The sequence below is a fragment of the Monomorium pharaonis genome, chromosome 1 (genome assembly GCF_013373865.1).
Source record: "Monomorium pharaonis isolate MP-MQ-018 chromosome 1, ASM1337386v2, whole genome shotgun sequence".
NCBI classification, from domain to species: domain Eukaryota; kingdom Metazoa; phylum Arthropoda; class Insecta; order Hymenoptera; family Formicidae; genus Monomorium; species Monomorium pharaonis.
This window is the reverse complement of record NC_050467.1, coordinates 27,716,791-27,738,829: the sequence shown is the minus strand read 5'-3', so window position 1 is coordinate 27,738,829 and position 22,039 is coordinate 27,716,791. Positions and strand designations below refer to the sequence as shown.

The following is a 22,039-nucleotide window of genomic DNA, read 5'->3' as shown; positions in this document are numbered from 1 at the left end:
TGTTCCTTGAGTAATGCGTCCATGGTGGCATTACAATATTCTTTCCCGTTATCGGACTGAATGGCCTTGATTTTTCGTCCGGTTTGCCTCTCAGCTAAGTTCATGAATTCTTTGAATTTCTCGGGGACCTCGCTCTTGCTTCGTATGAAATAGACTTCACACCAGCGGCTGTAGTCGTCAATAAAGGTGACGAAGTATCGAGCTCCGCCCTCGGATTCCTGTCGCATGGGTCCGCATACGTCTGTGTGTACGATGTCCAATACCCCGGAGGTTCTTGGGCCTCTCGTTGGAAACGGTGCTTGTGTAAGCTTTCCCGCAGCGCATATCTTGCAGTCGATCGTAGTGAGATTGGAATCGAGCTTCATGCCGATGACCGCTTGAGTATTGTACATCTTTGCGACGTCCCTTGCGTTCAGGTGTCCGAGCCGTTCGTGCCACGTTCGGATTCGCGCATGCCCGTTGTCGGTGGCCGCGTATGCATGGTGTGGACTCTCCTGTAAATAGAACAAATTATTAATACGTTTGGCGATCATAGTTGTGTTACCTCGGGTATCCCGAACAACGGCATGATTCTTGGTGAAGAGCACTTCGTGTTGGTTGTCGACAATCTTAGCCACTGATAGAAGATTGGTTCTTATATCCGGGACAAATAGGGTGTCCTTGAGCCTTATCTTCCTCTCGTCCTTGCTTACTGAAGCCGTTATCCTGACGTCTCCCATCGCTCGGACTTTTGTGACCTCGTTGTTCGCAAGCTTCAATCCGCTGGAGATATTCGCGGTGTTGACGAACAATTCTTTGTCGTTACAAAGGTGGGAGGTGCAGCCGCTATCCAAGCACCATCCCTTTGATTTTCCTGTATCATCCGTTAATAATGCCGTTTCTGTCGCGTGACTCGTCTTAGATTCGGAGTTCCGTTTGGCAAAGCAGTTTGCAGCCTTGTGTCCACTCTTCTTGCAATAGTTGCATTTTATTCGTTTTTCCCTGGAAGGGGAAGAGCGCTTGTTTTCCTTTCCCGTCTTATTCTTATGCGTTGGCACTTGTCGACTAGACTGTTTTGCGAGCAGCGCGTTGGACGTCCGTTCTGGTGATCGTCGTTTCCTGGCTTCGCTCTCTTCAATTATCTTTATCTTTAATGTCTCGGCGTCTGGCAGATCGTCACGAGACTCTATGGCACATCGGAAGGTTTCATAGCTGTCTGGAAGACTATACAATAAGATGATGGCGAGCATGTCTCCATTGACTTCGACGTTCATGGATTGTAATTTGTCCACTGCGTCGAAAAGGTCGTTTAGATGATCCTTTACGTTCCCATCCTCTGGCATCTTTCGCAGCATGAGATTCTTCAGCAGGGCTGCCTTGCGCGCAGGCCCCTTGGACGCGTAGATTGATTCCAGCTTGTCCCAGACGCTTTTGGAAGTATCACAACCTTTGATTTGCTTTAATTCAGACGGATGTATAGAAAGGATGAGATCTGACCTGGCTTTGCGATCCTCGGTAGTCCACGCGTCGTATGCGGCTTGGGATGACGCTCTCGTGTTCGGGTCGGTTGACATGACTGGTCTTGGTTTTTCTCCAGAAACATAGCCCCAGGTATCGTTTTTTATCAGTAGGGCTTCCGCTTGTATCCTCCACGTGTCATAATTGTCCTTAGATAGGAGTTCTAGGCGAGTCGAGTTTATGGTGCTATATGCCATTGTCTTTGTCCGTGTGTGCGAGATTGACTGTACGGTTTTTGCGATTGTTGCGACCGACACTAAACTTCACAAGGCAGTTCGCTGTCTTAGTGACGCGATGCAGAAAAACGGATCTCTCGCTGTGCGACAAGAAGTGCGTTAGTCTGGGCCCATAACCTATAAGCTCGAGGTAGTGGGTGACGACGAGAAAATAAACACTTTAGACAATGTTACACGATTTCGTGTATTTAGTAAAGCACAGTATTACAAGGTGTCGATGAGTACAAAAGTAATTACGGTTGAATACTCGACGGTGGAGAGATATATTTGGATGTATTAACTGAAGAAGGAAAAATAAGAAAAGAAAGTGTGTATACGGTTCGAGTAATATGAGTATAATCGATAGAGTCGCACTCGGTATCGCGAGTGCTGGGATCGATTATTGGTCCACGTCGCCAGTGTTACCAATGGTGCAGTCGAGAACCCCTGCCGGGAGGTCTCAAGTGGATACCGCGTGATGAGGGCGGCCGTGTTGAATATCCAACACAAACAGAAAGTAATTAAAATTTTACCTGTTTCTACAGCTCCTTCTGCATGCATATCTGCACAAATTTCTTCATCATTATCATCTAGGAAATTTAAGTAAAAATTTTAAAGATAATAAAAATTATATTAAATTTTGTAAAACTAAAGAATTTGTTCATAATAATTGTAGAAAATATCAATTAAATGTATTGTAAATAAAATACATAATATATATAAATTATAAACACTTGCTTATTAGCAGTGCCATATCATATTGCTGACGCTTGGTATCCTCCTCAAACACCTGTAGAAATTCTTTTAATGAGTAGATACCAGTAGATAAATAACTTTGGGCTTCTTGGATTTTTCTATTTCTATATTTGTTGAACTGGCAACGATTTCTTGAAACTTGTAGACCGTTTACTAAACGATCATAATCGATTTCCTGATCCTTAATTATTTTTGAAATATTATCTACAAAAATAATTTTTTATGTGAAATGTTAAATAAATTTATTTTTAATACGTTTTAGACACTATATACGGGGCATTCCATACCAAATCGACCAGGTTCTCAATTTCCCAAATTTGGTCCGCGATTTTTTATGTTATACACTGCTTTAAAAAATAAGGAATCTTTTTCATATCCTAAAAGGCACGTATTTTTAAATTGCTGCACCTTAAAAAAAAATTAAAAAAGCATTTTAAAGCTTAAAGTTTTAACTTTAACACGCTAAAAACGATTTTTTAAAATTTCTTTATTTTCCTTGTTCTCTGCTTAAAAAAAATATACATTGTTTTGTTCGTTAAAATTATGTAACATTGACACTCTTTATAAAAAAATTTCTATTAAAAATATCTTAATTTTCATAAACTACATTTTTCTTACAAAAAATTTTTTTAAAGCTTTAAAAAATTTTCCTATGATTTTTTTTGAGTTATGTACTGAATTGTATATATAGTACATAGTAAATATGTATTGAATTTGAAACCAACATTCTTAAAAAATGACGTTTATCGCCAGCATTAAGGCCCTTGCACAATGCCAGACAACAGGAAATAGGAATAGGAAATAACCACAGACAATAGATTTCAACTTCCACGTCGTGCACTTTGGGTAACGCTAATACCAGCGGTAAACGCCATTTTGCAGGAATGTTGGTTTCAAATTAAGTCGTACCTAACTTGGTAAAAAAAAATCGTTGAAAAATTTTTAAGAAAGCGTTTTGTTTGGAAAATGTCATTTATGGAATTTGAAATATTTTCGAGAAATTTTTTTATCGATCCGCAGAGCGTCAAAGATACGTAATTTTAAAGAATAAAACATATGTCCTTTTTTTAAGCAGAGAACAAAGAAGATAAATGAATTTTTAAAAAACATTTTATAGCGCGTTAAAGTTAAAACTTCAAGCTTTAAAATGCTTTAATTTTTTGTCTACGATGATTTTTTGCCAAGGCGCAGCAATTTGAAAATAGCCTAATTTTTTAGGTATAAAAATGTTCCCTATTTTTTTAGCAGTGTAGTTTTAAAATGCGCTCAGTGTTTTTTACAGATTGTTTTTATAAATTTACTTATAATTTTTTTAAACAAACATTATTGGCTACAATTTGAAATCTGAAAAAATTCTCAAAAATCCTGTGTTAAATTCACAATTTTTAAGCCTTGACCCAGAACGGTCTGGCGTTCGGTTCTATTTTTGTTTTTTTTTTTTTAGAAAAAAAACATTGAAAAAATTAGAAGCAGAAGTCAGTCCACTGTAGGTTATTGTTTAAACATTTTTATATATAACTGGATTTTTTAGAATTTTGTTAGATTTTTCCGACGCAATTTTTTTATTCTTCAAAATTTTAAAATTATGTTAAAAAATAAAAGAATTGCATTGGAAAAATTTGAAAAAATTCTAAGAAATCCTGTTATATATAAAAATGTCAAAGAGCAACTTACAAGACTAATTTTTGTTTCTAATTTTTCAATGTTTTTTTTTTAAAGCACAAAAAAATAGAAGCAAATGCCAGCCCACTCTAATTTAAGGCTTAAAAATTTTTACATTTAATACAGAATTTTTGAAAACTTCAGATTTTTAAATTGTGGCCAACGATGTGTTTTAAAAAGTTATTAGTAAATTATTAGTAAATTTATAAAAAAGGATCTATAAAAAACTCTGAATGCATTTTAAAGTTGGAACTATAACATAAACATAAATAATCGTAGAAACCAAATCCGAGAAACCGATAGTCAAACCCTGGTCGATTTGATATAGAATGTCTCATATATAAATATATGCATAAACAAACATTATTTATTCTCTTTTGTTTTTAATTTACACATTATTTAATTATTTCAAAAAATTCAGTAACATTTTAGAGAATTAATTTTAGATAGTAATTTTTAAAGTAAAATTTATCTGTATTTTTACAGTGATTACAGAAATTAAACTAAAATTTTTACTTTCTCAATTATTTTAATTATCATAAATTATAGAGGTATAAAGGATTAAATATAGTTTCTATACTTGTAGTAAAAAACGTTATATAAGTATACCTAAGAATATCCAAAGATTGGGATTAACCGTTTGCATCTTTTGTGACATAATATTATGAAATGATTCGACAAGATTATTAGTTCTAACTGGACATCCATATACACTTATTTTTTTTGATATTGGAAGCCATGTACTCCTCATATATTTCATAAAAACCAATATGTTTGGAGAATTATCTGATTCTTTATCTGCAATTAGCTGCATAAGATTTAAACCTTCGGAAAACATTTCTGATGGTGCCAACGGTAATGTCATTGCCATTGATAATATTTTACGTGGTGTTTTTAGAAGCCCTAACCGTTTCCATTTTTTTAGAACAGCCTATAATGTAAATATGAAAAATAAATTAATGAACACACTATTAAAAAACTTTTAAATTAATATAAATATTAATTAAAATTAATATAATATTAAATTAATATAAATATTAATTAAAATCGAGAAAAGGCCAACGATGGTCATAGCGATCTTAGTGGTCAATAATATTTAAATATTTATGTATGTGTAAATTTATATACCTTTTCTTATTCTTCGAACTGCGCACCATTATTTTCGGTCTTAAAATGCAGTTCTTGAATTGAACTAAAATAGTAATATCACAATATTGAATTAATAATCAATTTAATAATACTGATGCTAACAAGCATCTATAAAATTCGTAGTTTGAAGAACTAGAAAATGTATATAAAATCAGTATAAATATTATTAGACACTATTGTAAGATCCGCTATGACCATCGTTGGTCTTTTTTCAATTTTAATTGTATTATTATACACCTCGCGGTCTTATCCTAATTATTATAAATATTACATTGTAAATGTCCATATAACAAGTAATTACAACTAATAGTTTTGCTAATAAAAAATATACTATATATTTAAATTACCTGACAATAGTGAAACCAGCAGCCTCGTAAAGATGCATGGGGAAATTGTTCATGAACAGCATTCATTGATGCTTTTTCATAATCACACATTATAAAGCGCAAATTACATTGCAGATTAGGAGCCAATTTGATAACTTCTTTCCATATAGATTTGTAAACTAATTGTGTTCTTGCTTCACACAAGATAAGTAATACTGCAATACCCTAAAACATAATATGTATAGAATAAGATAATATTTAAAGGAAAAACATATGTAATAAAATCATATAGATTAAAATAAAATACCTTATCCATGTATCGTACATGGACTGAGAACAACTGTGCAAAATTTGGTACTTTGGGTATAACCTAAAATAACGTATATTTACACTATAAAAATGTCTGCAAATACTATTCCAATAAAATAATTTATTTCAATATAGCTCATCAATAAAATAAACATATCTAAATCAAAATGTTTACTCAAATTCTGTAAAAAAAATTTTTTTTTAATTCCTAGAATTTTCAGGAATTTTATTCAAAATTCCAAATTAGATTAGAGAATTTCTTGCAGTTTTAAAATAAATTTATTGTATTATACATTTTTTAAATGTTCTTTAATCCTTTAAAGGCCGCATCGTCTAATGGCTTCTGCACACAGGACGCGACAAGGCTTGCCGTGTGACAAATTGTGACGCGGTAACCAATCAAACTTTTTCTGCGCGGCGGAAGATTTAGTTGGCTGCCGCGCGGCAAGCCATGACGCGTCCCGTGTACAGGAGCCATTATTGTCATAAAAAAAACTTTTTTGCCTAATTTTACTAAAAAATATCTTGTATAAATGTAGTATATATTAATGTAGCATATATTAATTGATATGTTAATTTTTTTAAAATTTGATTTTATCTTTGATATTATCTACTGCCTGATTCTCTTTTAACTCGTGAGTTACACGAAAATGTACGTGTGAATATACGTAAATGTATATGCCATATTTATTGCTATAATCTATTGTCGACATATTGCATTATCAAGAAAATATGATCAAAGAAATAATTTTATCAAAAAGATAAAATTTAAATTTAAAAGTAAAATTCCAAAAATTTCCTTGAGTATATATAAAATCACGATAAACTCTTGTGAAAATCCATGATTCTTAAAAGTAAAAAAAATTCCTGAAAATTCGGTACTTTCTCAGCAATAAACACCCTGTATATATTAAATAGTAACGGTTAATACGCACTGAAAATGTTCCATCTATAAAAATTTCTGAACTCTCCTCTAATATTTTTAGAAGTTTATCGCTAGTAAAGATGTAGGAACATTTGTTATCTTCAGATAAAACACAGCCTTTATAAATAAACTTTACAGGTTCGTAGTTTTGAAGCAGATTGTGAAAATCACACGCACTTGAAGGTAATGGGGGACGCATTTTGACTTTTTCTTTCGACAATACATTTCTCATAGCATTATACGAAATATAAGCTGCTGCTTTTGGATTTTTTCGAGAAACAGTATCAAATATTTCTTTGTTTGTCGTAGTGGTCTCTTTACACATTTGAACCATTTCACTTTTTAGGTTCAAAATGTCAGATATATAAGGCTCACTTGGATGATTATGATTATTTTCTAAAATAAACTCTTCATTTTCTTTAACTAGCACACCTTTACATGCTGCAGTACGTCTTTTTGCACAGCGATATATGTAAGTATATCTCTTATCCATATTGTATGTAAATCCTTCATATACATACAAATAACTGTCCTTCCTTTTTCCAGGTATTATTTCCATTTTAATGGTGTAAATATAAAAAATTTTAGGCTATATTTTTATATTTCAAATATCTCTTCTTCTGTAAAATTGACAAACGGCAAACCAGATTCCAAATGCAGAGGCATGCAAATTCCTCTCTGCAAATAGTGTAACAAAATATTTAGAGAAATATCTTGGTTTATAAGTTTGATCTTAAAAATGTTGTGGCTCTACAATACCAAGTAAAAGTTATCGAAATTTATAAATTGAAGGTTACTAAAGTTGATTCTTTTTTTGCCTAATCAACAACAAAATTTTTGATTGCGAAACCAGTTATAATAGCTCATATGCAGCAAAAATGACAAAATCTTACTGTAGTTTTAAATAACTTTTAAACGACGAAAAGTGGATCCAAATTAATTTTTGCACGAATATTTATTAGTTTTATTAGTATTAAAATTAAAAATTGATTTAATTCGTAATTGTACTTTTTCATCAAATTTGAAAATAAGTACTAGAAAATGCAAGTTTACATGACTCAAGAGCAAATAAAAAATTAATTAAATCAATAAGAAAATGATTATCACACTTTACACCCCCCCCCCCACACACACACACATACATCCCCCCCCACCCCCACACACACACACACACAATACAGAACAATCTAAAAAAATTTTCAAATTTTTACATTCCTATATTCAGAGAAAAACATTTATTTTACATTTATGTCGATTCTATGGACTTTGTGCTTGTACTCACCGCATTCACGTTATAAGGATTAGATTTTAAAAGATCTTGTACAAGAATCACCAGCGGTCTAGTGCTTTATGCTCGTCGATTTGAAAACCATGCGCTTGCTGCGCCATGAGTAATTCTGCCTTGTCTTCCACCTCAAATTGTTTTTGCTTTACTGTAAAAAGCATTATTGACATTAATTGACACGAGAAAACACAAAAAAATTCTATAAAATCTAAATTAAACTAAGAAGATGCTATATATAATGTAATTTACACAACAATATTAATTTACAACCAGATTCTTTCGTTTTGTACAAAAACGCGTCGAATAAACATATATGCGCGAACTTTGTGTAAACTCCTATTACTTTGTATAAAGTTCGAGACAGTTTTAATTAAAAAGAAAAAGGATTACCTCTGATACAAATTGCGGTGCAAAATGCGTTCTTCTTCAAGGCGTCGCTAGCGGAAGGAGACTCCGATCTCCAATCTGCCGCATGGTGGAAGAAAACAAGTGATCAGAGGCTCGATTCTTGAATTTATTTATAAGAGAAACATATGCGCAATATCCGTTCTAACAGAAAAGTTGCAAGTTTATTGGTTAAAAGCCATACGATAGTCAATAAATTTCCAATTTTTATGTAAAAACAGAATTTGCGAATACGTTTCTCTTGCGAATGAATTCAAGAATCGGGCCCCTGGGGCTCGATTCTTGAAGTCATTCGCAAGAGAAACGTATACGCAAATACTCGCTCTAACAGAAAGTTGTAAGTTTATTGGTTAATAGCCATACGATAGCCAATAAATTTCCAACTTTTCTGTAAGATCAGAATTTGCGAATACGTTTCTCTTGCGAATGAATTCAAGAATAGAGCCCCTGGGATCCGATTCTTGAAGTCATTCGCAAGAGAAACGTATACGCAAATACTCGCTCTAACAGAAAGTTGTAAGTTTATTGGTTAATAACCATACGATAGCCAATAAATTTCTAACTTTTCTGTAAGAACAGAATTTGCGAATACGTTTCTCTTGCGAATGAATTCAAGAATCGAGCCCCTGTTCTTTTTCGGTACACTGCTGCACTGGTGCAGTAAGTTAGAATAAGAAAAAATATATTTATCTTACTTTAACTTGTTGCCCCAGTATAACAGTGCAGCTAAAAAGAACAGACCAAAGGTGAGTTATAGCTCTAGTTTACACCGAGCACTTGGTACGCGTATCAAATAGTAAATAACTAGTGAATGTGTTTAATCATTGGCTGATCAGCTTAAATTCACTACTTGATACGCGTATCAAGTAGTGAATTTAAGCTGATCAGCCAATGGCCTAGTTTACATCGTGCATTTGATACGCGTATCAAGTAGTGAATTTAAGCTGATCAGCCAATGATTAAACACATTCACTAGTTATTTACTATTTGATACGCGTATCAAATGCACGATGTAAACTAGGCCAATGATTAAACACATTCACTAGTTATTTACTATTTGATACGCGTACCAAGTGCTCATTGTAAACTAGGGTATCGATCATGTAATTTTTCCTCTAAGAATCGATTTTACCAACTCCGGTTACCTTAACCGGCCGGTTATTCCATTGGAATTGACCAATCGTATTTGTCATTAAGCAAAATTAACAAATGCGATTGGTCAATTCCAATGGAATAACCGGCCGGTTAAGGTAACCGGAGTTGGTGAAATCGGCCTTAAGACGGAAACGTGAAAAGTGAAAAGTTTTATGTAACTATCTTTTTCTATTGTGTTGAATAGAAAAAGACAGTAACTTGAAATGTTTCACATTTCATGTTTCACCCTAGAGGAAAAATTACATGATCGATATCCAGGTCAATGGATGATACTAGAGTAGTTTACACCGAGCACTTGGTACGCGTATCAAGTAGTAAATTTAAGCTGATCAGCCAATGATTAAACACATTCACTAGTTATTTACTATATATTTGATACGCGTACCAAGTGCTCGGTGTAAACTAGGCATATGACTCACCTTTAGTCTGTTCTTTTTAACTGCACTGCTATACTGGGGCAACAAGTTAAAGTAAGATAAATATATTTTTTCTTATTCTAACTTACTGCACCAGTGCAGCAGTGTACCGAAAAAGAACAGGGGCTCGATTCTTGAATTTATTCGCAAGAGAAACGTATTCGCAAATTCTGTTCTTACAGAAAAGTTAGAAATTTATTGGCTATCGTATGGCTATTAACCAATAAACTTACAACTTTCTGTTAGAGCGAGTATTTGCGTATACGTTTCTCTTGCGAATGACTTCAAGAATCGGATCCCAGGGGCTCTATTCTTGAATTCATTCGCAAGAGAAACGTATTCGCAAATTCTGATCTTACAGAAAAGTTGGAAATTTATTGGTTATCGTATGGCTATTAACTAATAAACTTACAACTTTCTGTTAGAGCGAGTATTTGCGTATACGTTTCTCTTGCGAATGAATTCAAGAATAGAGCCCCAGGGGCCCGATTCTTGAATTCATTCGCAAGAGAAACGTATTCGCAAATTCTGTTTTTACATAAAAATTGGAAATTTATTGACTATCGTATGGCTTTTAACCAATAAACTTGCAACTTTTCTGTTAGAACGGATATTGCGCATATGTTTCTCTTATAAATTCAAGAATCGAGCCTCTGATCACTTGTTTTCTTCCACCATGCGGCAGATTGGAGATCGGAGTCTCCTTCCGCTAGCGACGCCTTGAAGAAGAACGCATTTTGCACCGCAATTTGTATCAGAGGTAATCCTTTTTCTTTTTAATTAAAACTGTCTCGAACTTTATACAAAGTAATAGGAGTTTACACAAAGTTCGCGCATATATGTTTATTCGACGCGTTTTTGTACAAAACGAAAGAATCTGGTTGTAAATTAATATTGTTGTGTAAATTACATTATATATAGCATCTTCTTAGTTTAATTTAGATTTTATAGAATTTTTTTGTGTTTTCTCGTGTCAATTAATGTCAATAATGCTTTTTACAGTAAAGCAAAAACAATTTGAGGTGGAAGACAAGGCAGAATTACTCATGGCGCAGCAAGCGCATGGTTTTCAAATCGACGAGCATAAAGCACTAGACCGCTGGTGATTCTTGTACAAGATCTTTTAAAATCTAATCCTTATAACGTGAATGCGGTGAGTACAAGCACAAAGTCCATAGAATCGACATAAATGTAAAATAAATGTTTTTCTCTGAATATAGGAATGTAAAAATTTGAAAATTTTCTTAGATTGTTCTGTTTGTGTGTGTGTGTGTGTGTGTGGGGGTGGTGGGGGGGGTGTATGTGTGTGTGTGGGGGGGGGGGTAAAGTGTGATAATAATTTTTTTATTGATTTAATTAATTTTTTATTTGCTCTTGAGTCATGTAAAATTGCATTTTCTAGTACTTATTTTCAAATTTGATGAAAAAGTACAATTACGAATTAAATCAATTTTTAATTTTAATACTAATAAAACTAATAAATATTCGTGCAAAAGTTAATTTGAATCCACTTTTTGTCGTTTAAAAGTTATTTAAAACTACAGTAAGATTTGGTAATTTTTGCTGCATATGAGCTATTATAACCGGTTTCGCAATCAAAAATTTTGTTGTTGATTAGACAAAAAAAGAATCAACTTTAGTAACCTTCAATTTATAAATTTCGATAACTTTTACTTGGTATTGTAGAGCCACAACATTTTTAAGATCAAACTTATAGACCAAGATATTTCTTTAAATATTTTGTTACATTATTTGCAGAGAGGAATTTGCATGCCTCTGCATCTGGAATCTGGTTTGCCGTTTGTCAATTTTACAGAAGAAGAGATATTTGAAATATAAAAATATAGCCTAAAATTTTTTATATTTACACCATTAAAATGGAAATAATATCCGGGAAAAAGAAGGACACTTGTTTGTATGTATTTGAAGGATATACATACAATATTGATAAAAGATGCAATTATATATACCGTTGTGCAAAAAGGCGTACAATTTCGTGTAGTGGCTCGTTAGTTAGAAAGGAGGAAGGATATTTTTTAAAAAATGGACATAATCATCCTAGTGAGCCTCATGTTATTGATATTTTCAATTTAAAAAATGAAATGATTCAAATGTCCAAAGAAACTACTGCAACCAACAAAGAAATATTTGATACTGTTTCCCGAAAAAATCCTATAGTTGCAGCAAATATGTCATTTACTGCAGTAAGGTCTCTATTATTAAGAGAAAGAATTAAAGTGCGTCCTGCATTACCTTCGAGTGTGTCTGAGCTTGACAATTTGTTTCAAGACTATGAACCTATAAAGTTAATTTATAAGGGCTGCGTTAGATCTGAAGATAACAAATGTTCCTATATATTTACTAGCGACAAGCTTTTAAAAATATTAGAGAAGAGTAGCGAAATTTTTATAGATGGTACATTTTCTGTGAGTATTTTATTTTATTTTATCATTATATATTTTATATGTAGTTTAAAATATATTATTTTATTGAAATATTATTTGTGGACGATTATGATTGCTGAATAATTCTGTATAAATGTGTTATTTCAGATTGTACCTAGAGTACCAAACTTTGCACAGTTGTTTTCAATTCATGTACGATACATGGATAAGGTATTTTATTATTCAATATAATTTTATTACATATACAGGGATGTTCCATAACTAGTAATACAATCGAGAAGACGGTGATTCTACATGAAAAAAATAAATTAAAGTGGAATAAATTTTTTTTTGTTTGATATGTCATTTGATGCGAAAAAATTGAATTTGATAATTGATATATTTTGACATAAAATATAAAATTTTTTTTTATAACTATATCTTAATCTTTTCATGCACAGAATAATGAGATTAATCAATATAACAAATATACAGTTGCTTTAAAAAATATGTACATATATAATATGCAATTACATATACTTTGTAAAAGCAACTATATGTGTTTGTTAGATCAATTGATTCACCTTATTATTCGTGCATAAAAGTATTAAAGTACGGTCAGGATTGTGAAGTGACGTATTATTTATAACGTCGTTACTGTTGTAGTCACTTTTTTAAAAATAACTAACTGATATTGACGTTATACTTTTCATTTATCATAATTGTAACTAACTATCGTGTTTATATTTTTTCAGTAACGGAAACGAATTTAACCGTTACTTTCATCGTTTTCACATTTTGAACCAATTTCTTATAATTTCCATTACGTATGTGTGTGTTGTATCTTCAGTCTCTCGAGCTGGTATTCAGAGTCTGTTATCTGTTATGTTTAAAATCATCATATATAAGTATGGTTTTAAGATCTCATAAAAACCATCTGTAGGAAAAAATTATGCAAAAATTACTGCACAAAAAATTCCATTTTGTGCATGAATTTCTGCAGTTTTTTGCAATATTTTGCAGAATTGTATGTAATGTTTTTTGAAGATTTTCGCTTTCAGAAAACATTACATAAAGTTCTGCCAAATATTCTGCAGAAAAATTCTGAAGGCGAAAACTTTGTACAAAAATCTGTAAAAACTGTAGAAATTCATGCATAAAAATATGCAACTTTTGTGCAGTAATTTTTACATAATTTTTTCTTACGGGCAATCATACTGTTGCATACATTTTAAAATATATTTTTAGTTTGAAATTATCATATTACAATCTCTAAACAAAATTGAGGATGCAGAAAAGTATAAATTTTGCTGTACTTAGTATAAATTTAACAAAAACCCAAATTTTTCATTTGCATTCTGAGCATTTTTTAATCTTTCTCTTACATTTTTTTGGTCATGCAAATTTAAAGTATAAAATAATTTTGTTTTATTAACATTTTAACAAGAAACATTACAGAAATAAATATTGTTTTATGCGATCTAATTTTAGCATTAAAAAAGTAGCCAGAAAATAACAAATTTTTTTTTTAATAACGGTAACAAGTTACTTTTTAGAATTTATAACAGTAATTATAAGTTATTCTTTCGACTTGGTAACAAGTAACGGTATTAAGTTATATGTAAAAAGTAACTTTCCACTCTTTGAGTATAATTATCAAATAATAGTTTACGAGATATTTTATATTTTGTATCAAAATTTGCAAATTTGATTATCTCAGAAATTACGCATCATACAAAAAATAAATTTACGTTTTTAACTTTTTTTTTCATGCAGAATCATTGCCTTCCCAGTTATATCAGTAGTTATGGAACATCCTTTTTTCTTTAAATGTAATCTTAATCTATTAATACTATCTTTTAGGGTATTGCAGTATTATTTATCTTGTGTGAAGCAAGAACACAATTAGTTTACAAATCCATATGGAAAGAAGTTATCAAATTGGCTCCTGATCTGCAATGTAATTTGCGCTTCATAATGTGTGATTATGAAAAAGCATCGATGAATGCTGTCCAAGAACAATTTCCTCGTGCATCTGTGCGAGGCTGCTGGTTTCATTATTGTCAGGTACTTAAAATATGTACTTTTTATTAATAAAATTATTAGTTTATTTATAGATTATGTATTGACAGTTATATATAATTATATATTTATATATAAAAACAGTAATAATTTGAGGTAGACCGTGTGATCCCACAAATCAGTAAAGAAGCACCAACTACAGTTGAGACTGGATCTTGGTGGCTTATATTATTTTATATGTAAATTCTTGCACATTTTCAGTTTTATAAACTGCGCGCCGAACACCGTACTTAAAATTTACATATAAAATAATATTAAGCACTAAGATCCAGGTTCGATCATAGTTGGGGTTTCTTGTATTACTTATTTGTATAATTTAAGTCTTAATAGTTTATTAATATATATTTTGTTTACACATTATAGGCTGTTTTGAAAAAGTGGAAACGGTTAGAACTTCTTACTGCTCCGTATAAAATTGTATCTATGGCAATGACATTAGCATTAGCACCATCAGAAATGTTTTCTGAAGGTTTAGACCTCATGCAGACGATTGCGGTAAAAGAATATGAAAATTATCCTAACATAATGCTCTTTATGAAATATATGAGAAGTACATGGCTTCCAATATCAAGAAAAATAAGTGTATATGGATGCCCAATCAGGACTAATAATCTTGTGGAATCATTTCATAATACAATGTTAAAAAAAATTCATATGGTTCATCCGAATCTTTGGATGTTTTTAGGTATAATTTTTATCAGATTTATAATTATATGAAAGATATTTAAACAATTTTTAAATATTTAATAATTGGTTTCTCTAAATTTACAGTTGCTACATAATAAAAAAACTGAAGATTATTGTTTAGTTGATAATGTGTGTGATTGTACACTGAGAAAAAAAAGTTGTTTACTTGACTAAATTTTTCAACTTGATTTAATTTTTTTAGTTCAAATATTTATGTAATGAAAATACATAAAATAGTTGAATTTCAGTTTAAGTATTTCTATCTTTAATTTAAATATATAAATACTGAAGAGATATAATTAAGTTGAAAAATTTAATCAAGTTAACAAATTTTTTTTCAGTTTAGAGATATATAAAAATTTGAATTAAGCATTACTAATTTTTTGATTAATGAAATAATTTATATGTAATATATTAACTCTCCATAGACTATTCTGTTTTTTACTGTTTATTGTTAGTCAGACTATCTGAGTAGGCTTTAGTAAACGGTTGTGTTTACTAAGGACTACTCAGGATTTTTGGGCTTTAAGAAGTTTGAAAAAATTCTGATGTATTTTTTTAACATTTAAGAATACAATTGTACAATATAACTCAAAATATTTTTTATTTTTGTTGTACATGTTCGAATTTGACATAATCGATAGAATAAAAAAAATTATCTAGAACGATTCTGACTCGGGTTAGTCTGCGAAAGATTAAATGCATTGAAATATTTTTGTACATGTATCAAAAATTATTAATCTTTGCAGATAACATTTCCAAAATAATTCTGGATCAAGAAATTAATTATGATCGTTTAGTAAATGGTTTACAAATAACAAAAGATCGCAGTCAATCTAACAAATATAAAAATGAAAAAATTCAAAAGGCACAAATTTATTTATCGACTGGCATTTATTCATTAAAGGAATTCTTGCAAATGTTTGAAAAAGAAAATTTACATAAACAATATAAAATAGCATTGTTAATAGGTAAGTGTTTACAAAGAAATTTTTATTTTTTTATTTGTTTTATTATATTACTGTTAATATATATTCTATTACTATTCTCAATTTGTTTATAAATATTAAGCATAAAAATTATGTATGAATATATATATTTAGTCCTTATAAATTTTATTATTACATTGTTATATTAATTGTATTGTATTATGGTATGTTATACTAATTCAAGGACTTGTTGCAACAGTAGACTAACCCACATTTTGTAAAAACGGAGAAAAAGCTCTAAAGTTAAAATGATTAACTTTTATTTTCTCTGTTTTTACAAAAAAATGTGAGCTACCCCATTATTCCAGCAAGCTTTTCGATTATATTAATATACATTAATATGTTAATGTAATCATATTAGACACATGTATATTTAAAGGTTTTTACATATTATTTAATCAAATAATCGAAAAGAGCTTTACTCGTTCTATATTATCCCAGCTAGGATATTTTTGCAATAAATTCTTTTCAAGATGCTTATTAGCTTGTTATTCTTAGTATTATTAAATGGCTTGTCAATTTATTTTGTGATATGTACTCGAGCTTCAGTTTAGGACTGAGTTTTAAAGTTTTAAAGTTTTATTGTCACCAAATAAGACTTTCTTCGCTTATTTGTGTTTACATTGTTAATCGATTTTTATTATTATATATTATACTACGTAATATGCAGAAATAATACGCATAATCCCCCAAAAATTTTTATACATAAAGAAATAAATCGCAAATGTAAAATTACATTTTTTTGCATAAGGCTTTGTATTTGAAAAAACTTAAATAATACTTGAAAAATATTGATTAAAGTTTTACATATGTTTTCTAGGTTGAGTGATTTTTAAATATCATGTGCCATATCATTTAATTTGTCTTTTTACAATGACCAGTAATAAATATAAAAATACAGAAATGTAGAAATATATTTGATTTGGTAAAATGTAGAGTAATTGAAGTTATTTACACTAAAAGAGTTATATACACAATTTAGTTTAATTTTATTTTTTAATATATTTAAGATAATTTAATGCACCACAAATATACCTTCTATTTTAATTCATAAAATATATTTATCGAGATAAATGTGATAATATATAAGATTATTAGAGATTATTTAAGCATAAAAAAGCGTAATTGTAATACATTATACAACTCTTAATTTTTAAAAATAACTTTTGAAAACGCGGCCATGTTAATAAATTATTCCAAACTTTTTCAACTTACATTTTTATACAGATTCACTACACTTTCCCGGTTATATATACTGCTTAATTATTGTGAAATAATGTATATACTATTTAATTATGTTAATTTTTTTAGATGATAATGAAATGGAAATTTATGACTTATATAAAGAAGGAACTGCCAATTCAGGTAAAATACTTAATCTAATAGCTAATTTTTTTATAAAGTATTAGCTAATGTTTATATATATTTTAGAATAGGAACATTATTTCAAAATAATTACGATAAATAGTTTTTTAGACAGATACTTTTCCATTTTCTTTCAGCTCTAATAAATTTTATACATACATACATTCATACATATATTGTGTGTGTGTGTATGTGTGTGTGTGTGTACAGAGTGTACAAAAAGTCCAGACCTTTTAAATATCTTGAAAAACAAACATTCCGAAAAAACATTTTATACAAAAGTTGTAAAGTTTTAAGTGGCGTATTACATAGCAATAGTAGTGTGACTTTGTATACCATTGTCAAGGTCATGTAAAAAGCACTTTGATATTTTTTAATGGTAACCCCAATTTTTTATTACATATTCTTACAGCTGACCTCAAGAGTTTTTCAAAACACTATAATACAGCCTTTTTTATCAGTATTTTTAAGTTATGACGTTTGAAAGTTACAGTACTGTCGATATTAGCATTGCCTAAGGTGTATCGCATGGAACTTGCCCGATCAGATTTTTAAGGGTGCATTCCGATATTCGCTGCCAGTACTGACAACGTGACGTCGTAAAGCAGTGTTGACGATGCGTTCCGTAATTGCTTATAACACTTTCTTTGGCCTATAACGGAACGACAATCACAGTACTGCACTGTGAATGCCTTACCTCGCCAACCGCAGTAACAAAAGCAGGAAGTGACGACAAAATCTATGACGTCACACGCTTTTACAAGTTCATCGAAAGTTTACTGCAGCGCATTTTGGAACGTACTCAGCACTATCAGTACTGGCAGTGAATATCGGAATGCACCCTAAGTCGTGTGTATGTGCTTTATGTAATGCGCCACTTGAATTTATAACTTTTGTATGAAACCTTTTTTCAGAAATCTTATTTTTTAACATATTTAAGGAATCCAAACTTTTTGTACACCCTGTATATAATTCACTATTTTATTTTACTTTTAAATATTATCTAATAATTTTTTAAATAAGTGTTTAAACAATCTTTTATAAAATTTTGTAGAATATTATGAGAGCAAGGAACAATTTTTCAATGGATTGCTTACAGAAAAAACACTTAATGCAGCTAATATTTTTAAAATAATTGATTGGAGCATTTTGTTTACAGTTAATTGGTCAAATTCCATAGATAATAAAATTTTGTCATTTTTTTAACATTCTATTTTTTAGTTTCTAATGCTGATGTTAAAAATACGAGTCACAAATCCTTAATAAATATTTACTCAATACTACACTTTACTAATGATCTAAATAAATCTAATATTCCAAATGATTCAAATAAATTACTATACTATATATGATATATATATATAATATATTATATGGAACTAATAATCACGATTTTTTAGATAATAGGAAAGAATATCAACAATGCGAGGTTATTATTAAAAAAATAGACACACAACAGATAATGCAGAAAAGAAGACCATTATCCACTATTAGGTACGTTATCACAATTAGTGATTTTTTATAAAAACTTAAATAAATTCTTGTTACTTCTATTATTAAAGTTACCTTTTTAAATATTTCAGTACCACAAACAGACTGCCTAAGCAAGTTAAACGACGAAGTTTATAAAATATATGTAAGAAAACTGGCAGACAAAACTACTTTGTTTTTTTCCAAGTATGACTACATGCGGCATAATCTGCGTACGCGTAATCTGCGTATTCTAGAAACTTGTAAAAAATTATGCCATTCTGAAAGTACCTATTTCACATGGCGCGCATTCAGCGGAACATCAAAATAATAACCAATCGAGAATGTATTTAATAATTCTGCTTTATTGTATAACAGAAGGTTTCATCTGTTATTGGACAGGCTTGACGCGCTTTAATAAAATTTACGCAAAATACGCTTCATGTGAAATAGGTACTTTCAGAATGGCGTTACTTTATAAATTATTAAAATACGCAGATTACGCGTTCGCAGGTTACGCCGCATGTAAAGTTACCTTAACTGTAGCAGATCTTAACACATCTACACCACCACATCACAAGTAAAATAATTTGGAATAAGTGCGTTAGTTCCAGTGCAGCGATTATGTAACTTTTCTTAGGGCGGTAACGTAAAAAGTGAAAAGTTTCATGTAACTATCTTTTTCTATTGGTCTTGAATAGAAAGAGACAGTAACTTAAAACTTGAAACTTTTCACTTTTCACGTTTTTGCCCTAGAAGAAAAATTACATGATCACTATCTTGAATCGTAAAATAAAAGATTCAGAAAAAGATACTTTTTAAAACTTATAACTTTATAATCTTCAAAAGTTTCGTAAACTTTATCTTTCTAAAGTATTGTCATATACTGCGTTTTGCTTTACATTTCTGTAATGTTATACCAGGGGCCCGATTCTTGAAGTCATTCGCAAGAGAAACGTATACGCAAATACTCGCTCTAACAAAAAGTTGTAAGTTTATTGGTTAATAGCCATACGATAGCCAATAAATTTCTAACTTTTCTGTAAGAACAGAATTTGCGAATACGTTTCTCTTGCGAATAAATTCAAGAATCGAGCCCCACTAATAAAATCTTTAATACAAAATTTAAAAAATATATTTAAAACATTGTAGTTTCAGATGCAAGATGTAAGGGTGTAACTCACAAGTTTCTACAAATTGATTTTTCAAGAGAATTCATGTTGTATTTTTGTCGCCCTAGATCTTGATTTCTTCCCACTGTGCAACGCGGCGTCGAAAAATTTTTTCGTTTCTCAAAGATTCAGCTTCTCATTAGATTTGTTAGATCTACCTTATAGTAGTATTGCAAGCTCTTACAAAGAGAGCTTTAATACAAATTTTAATATTAAAACAATCTCAGCGATCGTAAAAATTACAGCAAATTAGATCCAGATTTCATTTACGTAATCACTAGATTTACACATAGTGAAACACGTAGCATTTTATAAAATGTAGTTAGAAAATACTGGATTCACTTTTATGAAGGCCGTTTTATTACAAATTAGTCGAAGCCAACTCGAAGGGAACTAAAGAAACAGTTAAATTTTAGTTAATCTAGAATCTTAGTTTTATAGAAACTTTAAACAACACAACTTCAAAAATGTTAATTTTACAGCCTTTGTCTTTCTAAAGTATTGTTGTATGATAAATACTTATTTTTATAACATATACTGCGTCTTGCTTTACATTCCTGTAATGTAATACCAGATCATTTTCTCTTTTTATCTTTATTGCAAAAACATTAAGAAAAATTTTTTTATAGTGAATTCGATTGAATTATACTGGCATGCATTGGTGCACATTAAAGCCGCTATACACTGATCTAATATAAGTGTGCAAGTAAAATGCAAATATCTCGAATGATGAAATACTTTTACCAAATGGCACAATAAGATATATTGAAGATTTTGCAATTTATCCCGTTTATATACTTATGGTGAATATAAAAATTAGTCTTACGCAGAATTTTAAAACTTTATTTTTTTTAAGCAAACATTAATTAGTAAAAATCAGGTTTTAAAAATTATCTCTTGTAAGAATATTTTTTAAATTCACTATATATCAAACACATATCTTTCCGTTAATATGTGTACAACGACTTTAATGTGCGCCAGTGCGCACTGGTGCGTCCAATTGAATTCGCTAGACATTGTCTTTTTAAAGGTATTGTCATACCGTTGCGTTTATTTTTCGTTGTAATGTGATACATAAAATAAAAGTGTACTTTGTGTTATAAAAGCAACAACATTATTTCAGATATACTAAGTATGTAAAACTATTATATTTTCGATAAATGTAACTGAATTTCTTTATTAGCGTCTTTCATATTGTTCGTTTATAATATTACCATTTAATATTGTACAAAAAGATATTAATCTTGTTTAAAAGTTATTAATGATAATATATTAATAAAAATTAATTAATAACGCTAAAAAAAATAAAACATTTGATATTCCAAGTTATTTATGTCCATTATGGTCCTTGTAAGGTTTCATCTTTTACTCCTCTCCCACTTCTAAGCGTTTATTGTTCTTCGAGCTGTCAATTGTAGCGTTTCTTTGCTCTGTTCGTCTCCATAGTTTTTTACTTCATAATTTATAGTTATATTTGACATTGTTTTAATTTTGAACGATTGAATATGTAACTTATTCACATTCTCAGTGCGCTGTTCGGCTTCTGATGAGTATTTGAATTTTTTTTATTAGTCAACTAGAACAATTACGGGTCTGTTTGTTTTAACTAAACTTCTTGCACAATTGTCTTTTCTCCAATGTGAAAGGAAAAGACAACCGTGTAAAAAAATTCAGCCAAAATAAACAGGCCTAATATTTCTTAAAAAAATGCATCAATATAAGTGCAATATCTAATATATATAATATACAAAGTGTCTGGGAAGAAAATTTACAGATGGAAGAAGATTTAC

At 30.3% G+C, this 22,039-nt stretch overlaps 2 protein-coding genes across 2 annotated transcripts; one reads left to right on the top strand and one right to left on the bottom strand.

Moving 5' to 3' along the window:
• Positions 1-2,436: 2,436 nt before the first annotated feature.
• LOC105840637 lies at positions 2,437-7,650 on the bottom strand. Its single transcript, XM_036290052.1, has 5 exons — positions 6,850-7,650; positions 5,913-5,975; positions 5,627-5,830; positions 4,740-5,061; positions 2,437-2,672 (listed from the first exon to the last, which is right to left on the bottom strand). Exons 1-5 carry the CDS (start codon positions 7,396-7,398, stop codon positions 2,437-2,439), a joined length of 1,374 nt encoding a protein of 457 aa, XP_036145945.1. The 5' UTR covers positions 7,399-7,650.
• A 3,935-nt stretch (positions 7,651-11,585) lies between these two features.
• Positions 11,586-20,100, top strand: LOC105828196. Its single transcript, XM_036295377.1, has 5 exons — positions 11,586-12,526; positions 12,653-12,715; positions 14,348-14,551; positions 14,930-15,251; positions 16,003-20,100. Exons 1-5 carry the CDS (start codon positions 11,978-11,980, stop codon positions 16,314-16,316), a joined length of 1,452 nt encoding a protein of 483 aa, XP_036151270.1. The 5' UTR covers positions 11,586-11,977; the 3' UTR covers positions 16,317-20,100.
• Positions 20,101-22,039: the final 1,939 nt, after the last annotated feature.

Coding starts and splice junctions, on each gene's coding strand:
- LOC105840637 (XM_036290052.1), bottom strand. CDS start 7,398: ATGGAAATAATACCTGGAAAAAGGAAGGACAGTTATTTGTATGTATAT. Junction 5,831..5,912: donor ATGTACGATACATGGATAAG/GTATTTTATTTT, acceptor ATTATGTTTTAG/GGTATTGCAGTATTACTTAT. Junction 2,673..4,739: donor CAATCTTTGGATATTCTTAG/GTATACTTATAT, acceptor TTATTTTTGTAG/ATAATATTTCAAAAATAATT.
- LOC105828196 (XM_036295377.1), top strand. CDS start 11,978: ATGGAAATAATATCCGGGAAAAAGAAGGACACTTGTTTGTATGTATTT. Junction 12,716..14,347: donor ATGTACGATACATGGATAAG/GTATTTTATTAT, acceptor ACTATCTTTTAG/GGTATTGCAGTATTATTTAT. Junction 14,552..14,929: donor GCTGGTTTCATTATTGTCAG/GTACTTAAAATA, acceptor TACACATTATAG/GCTGTTTTGAAAAAGTGGAA.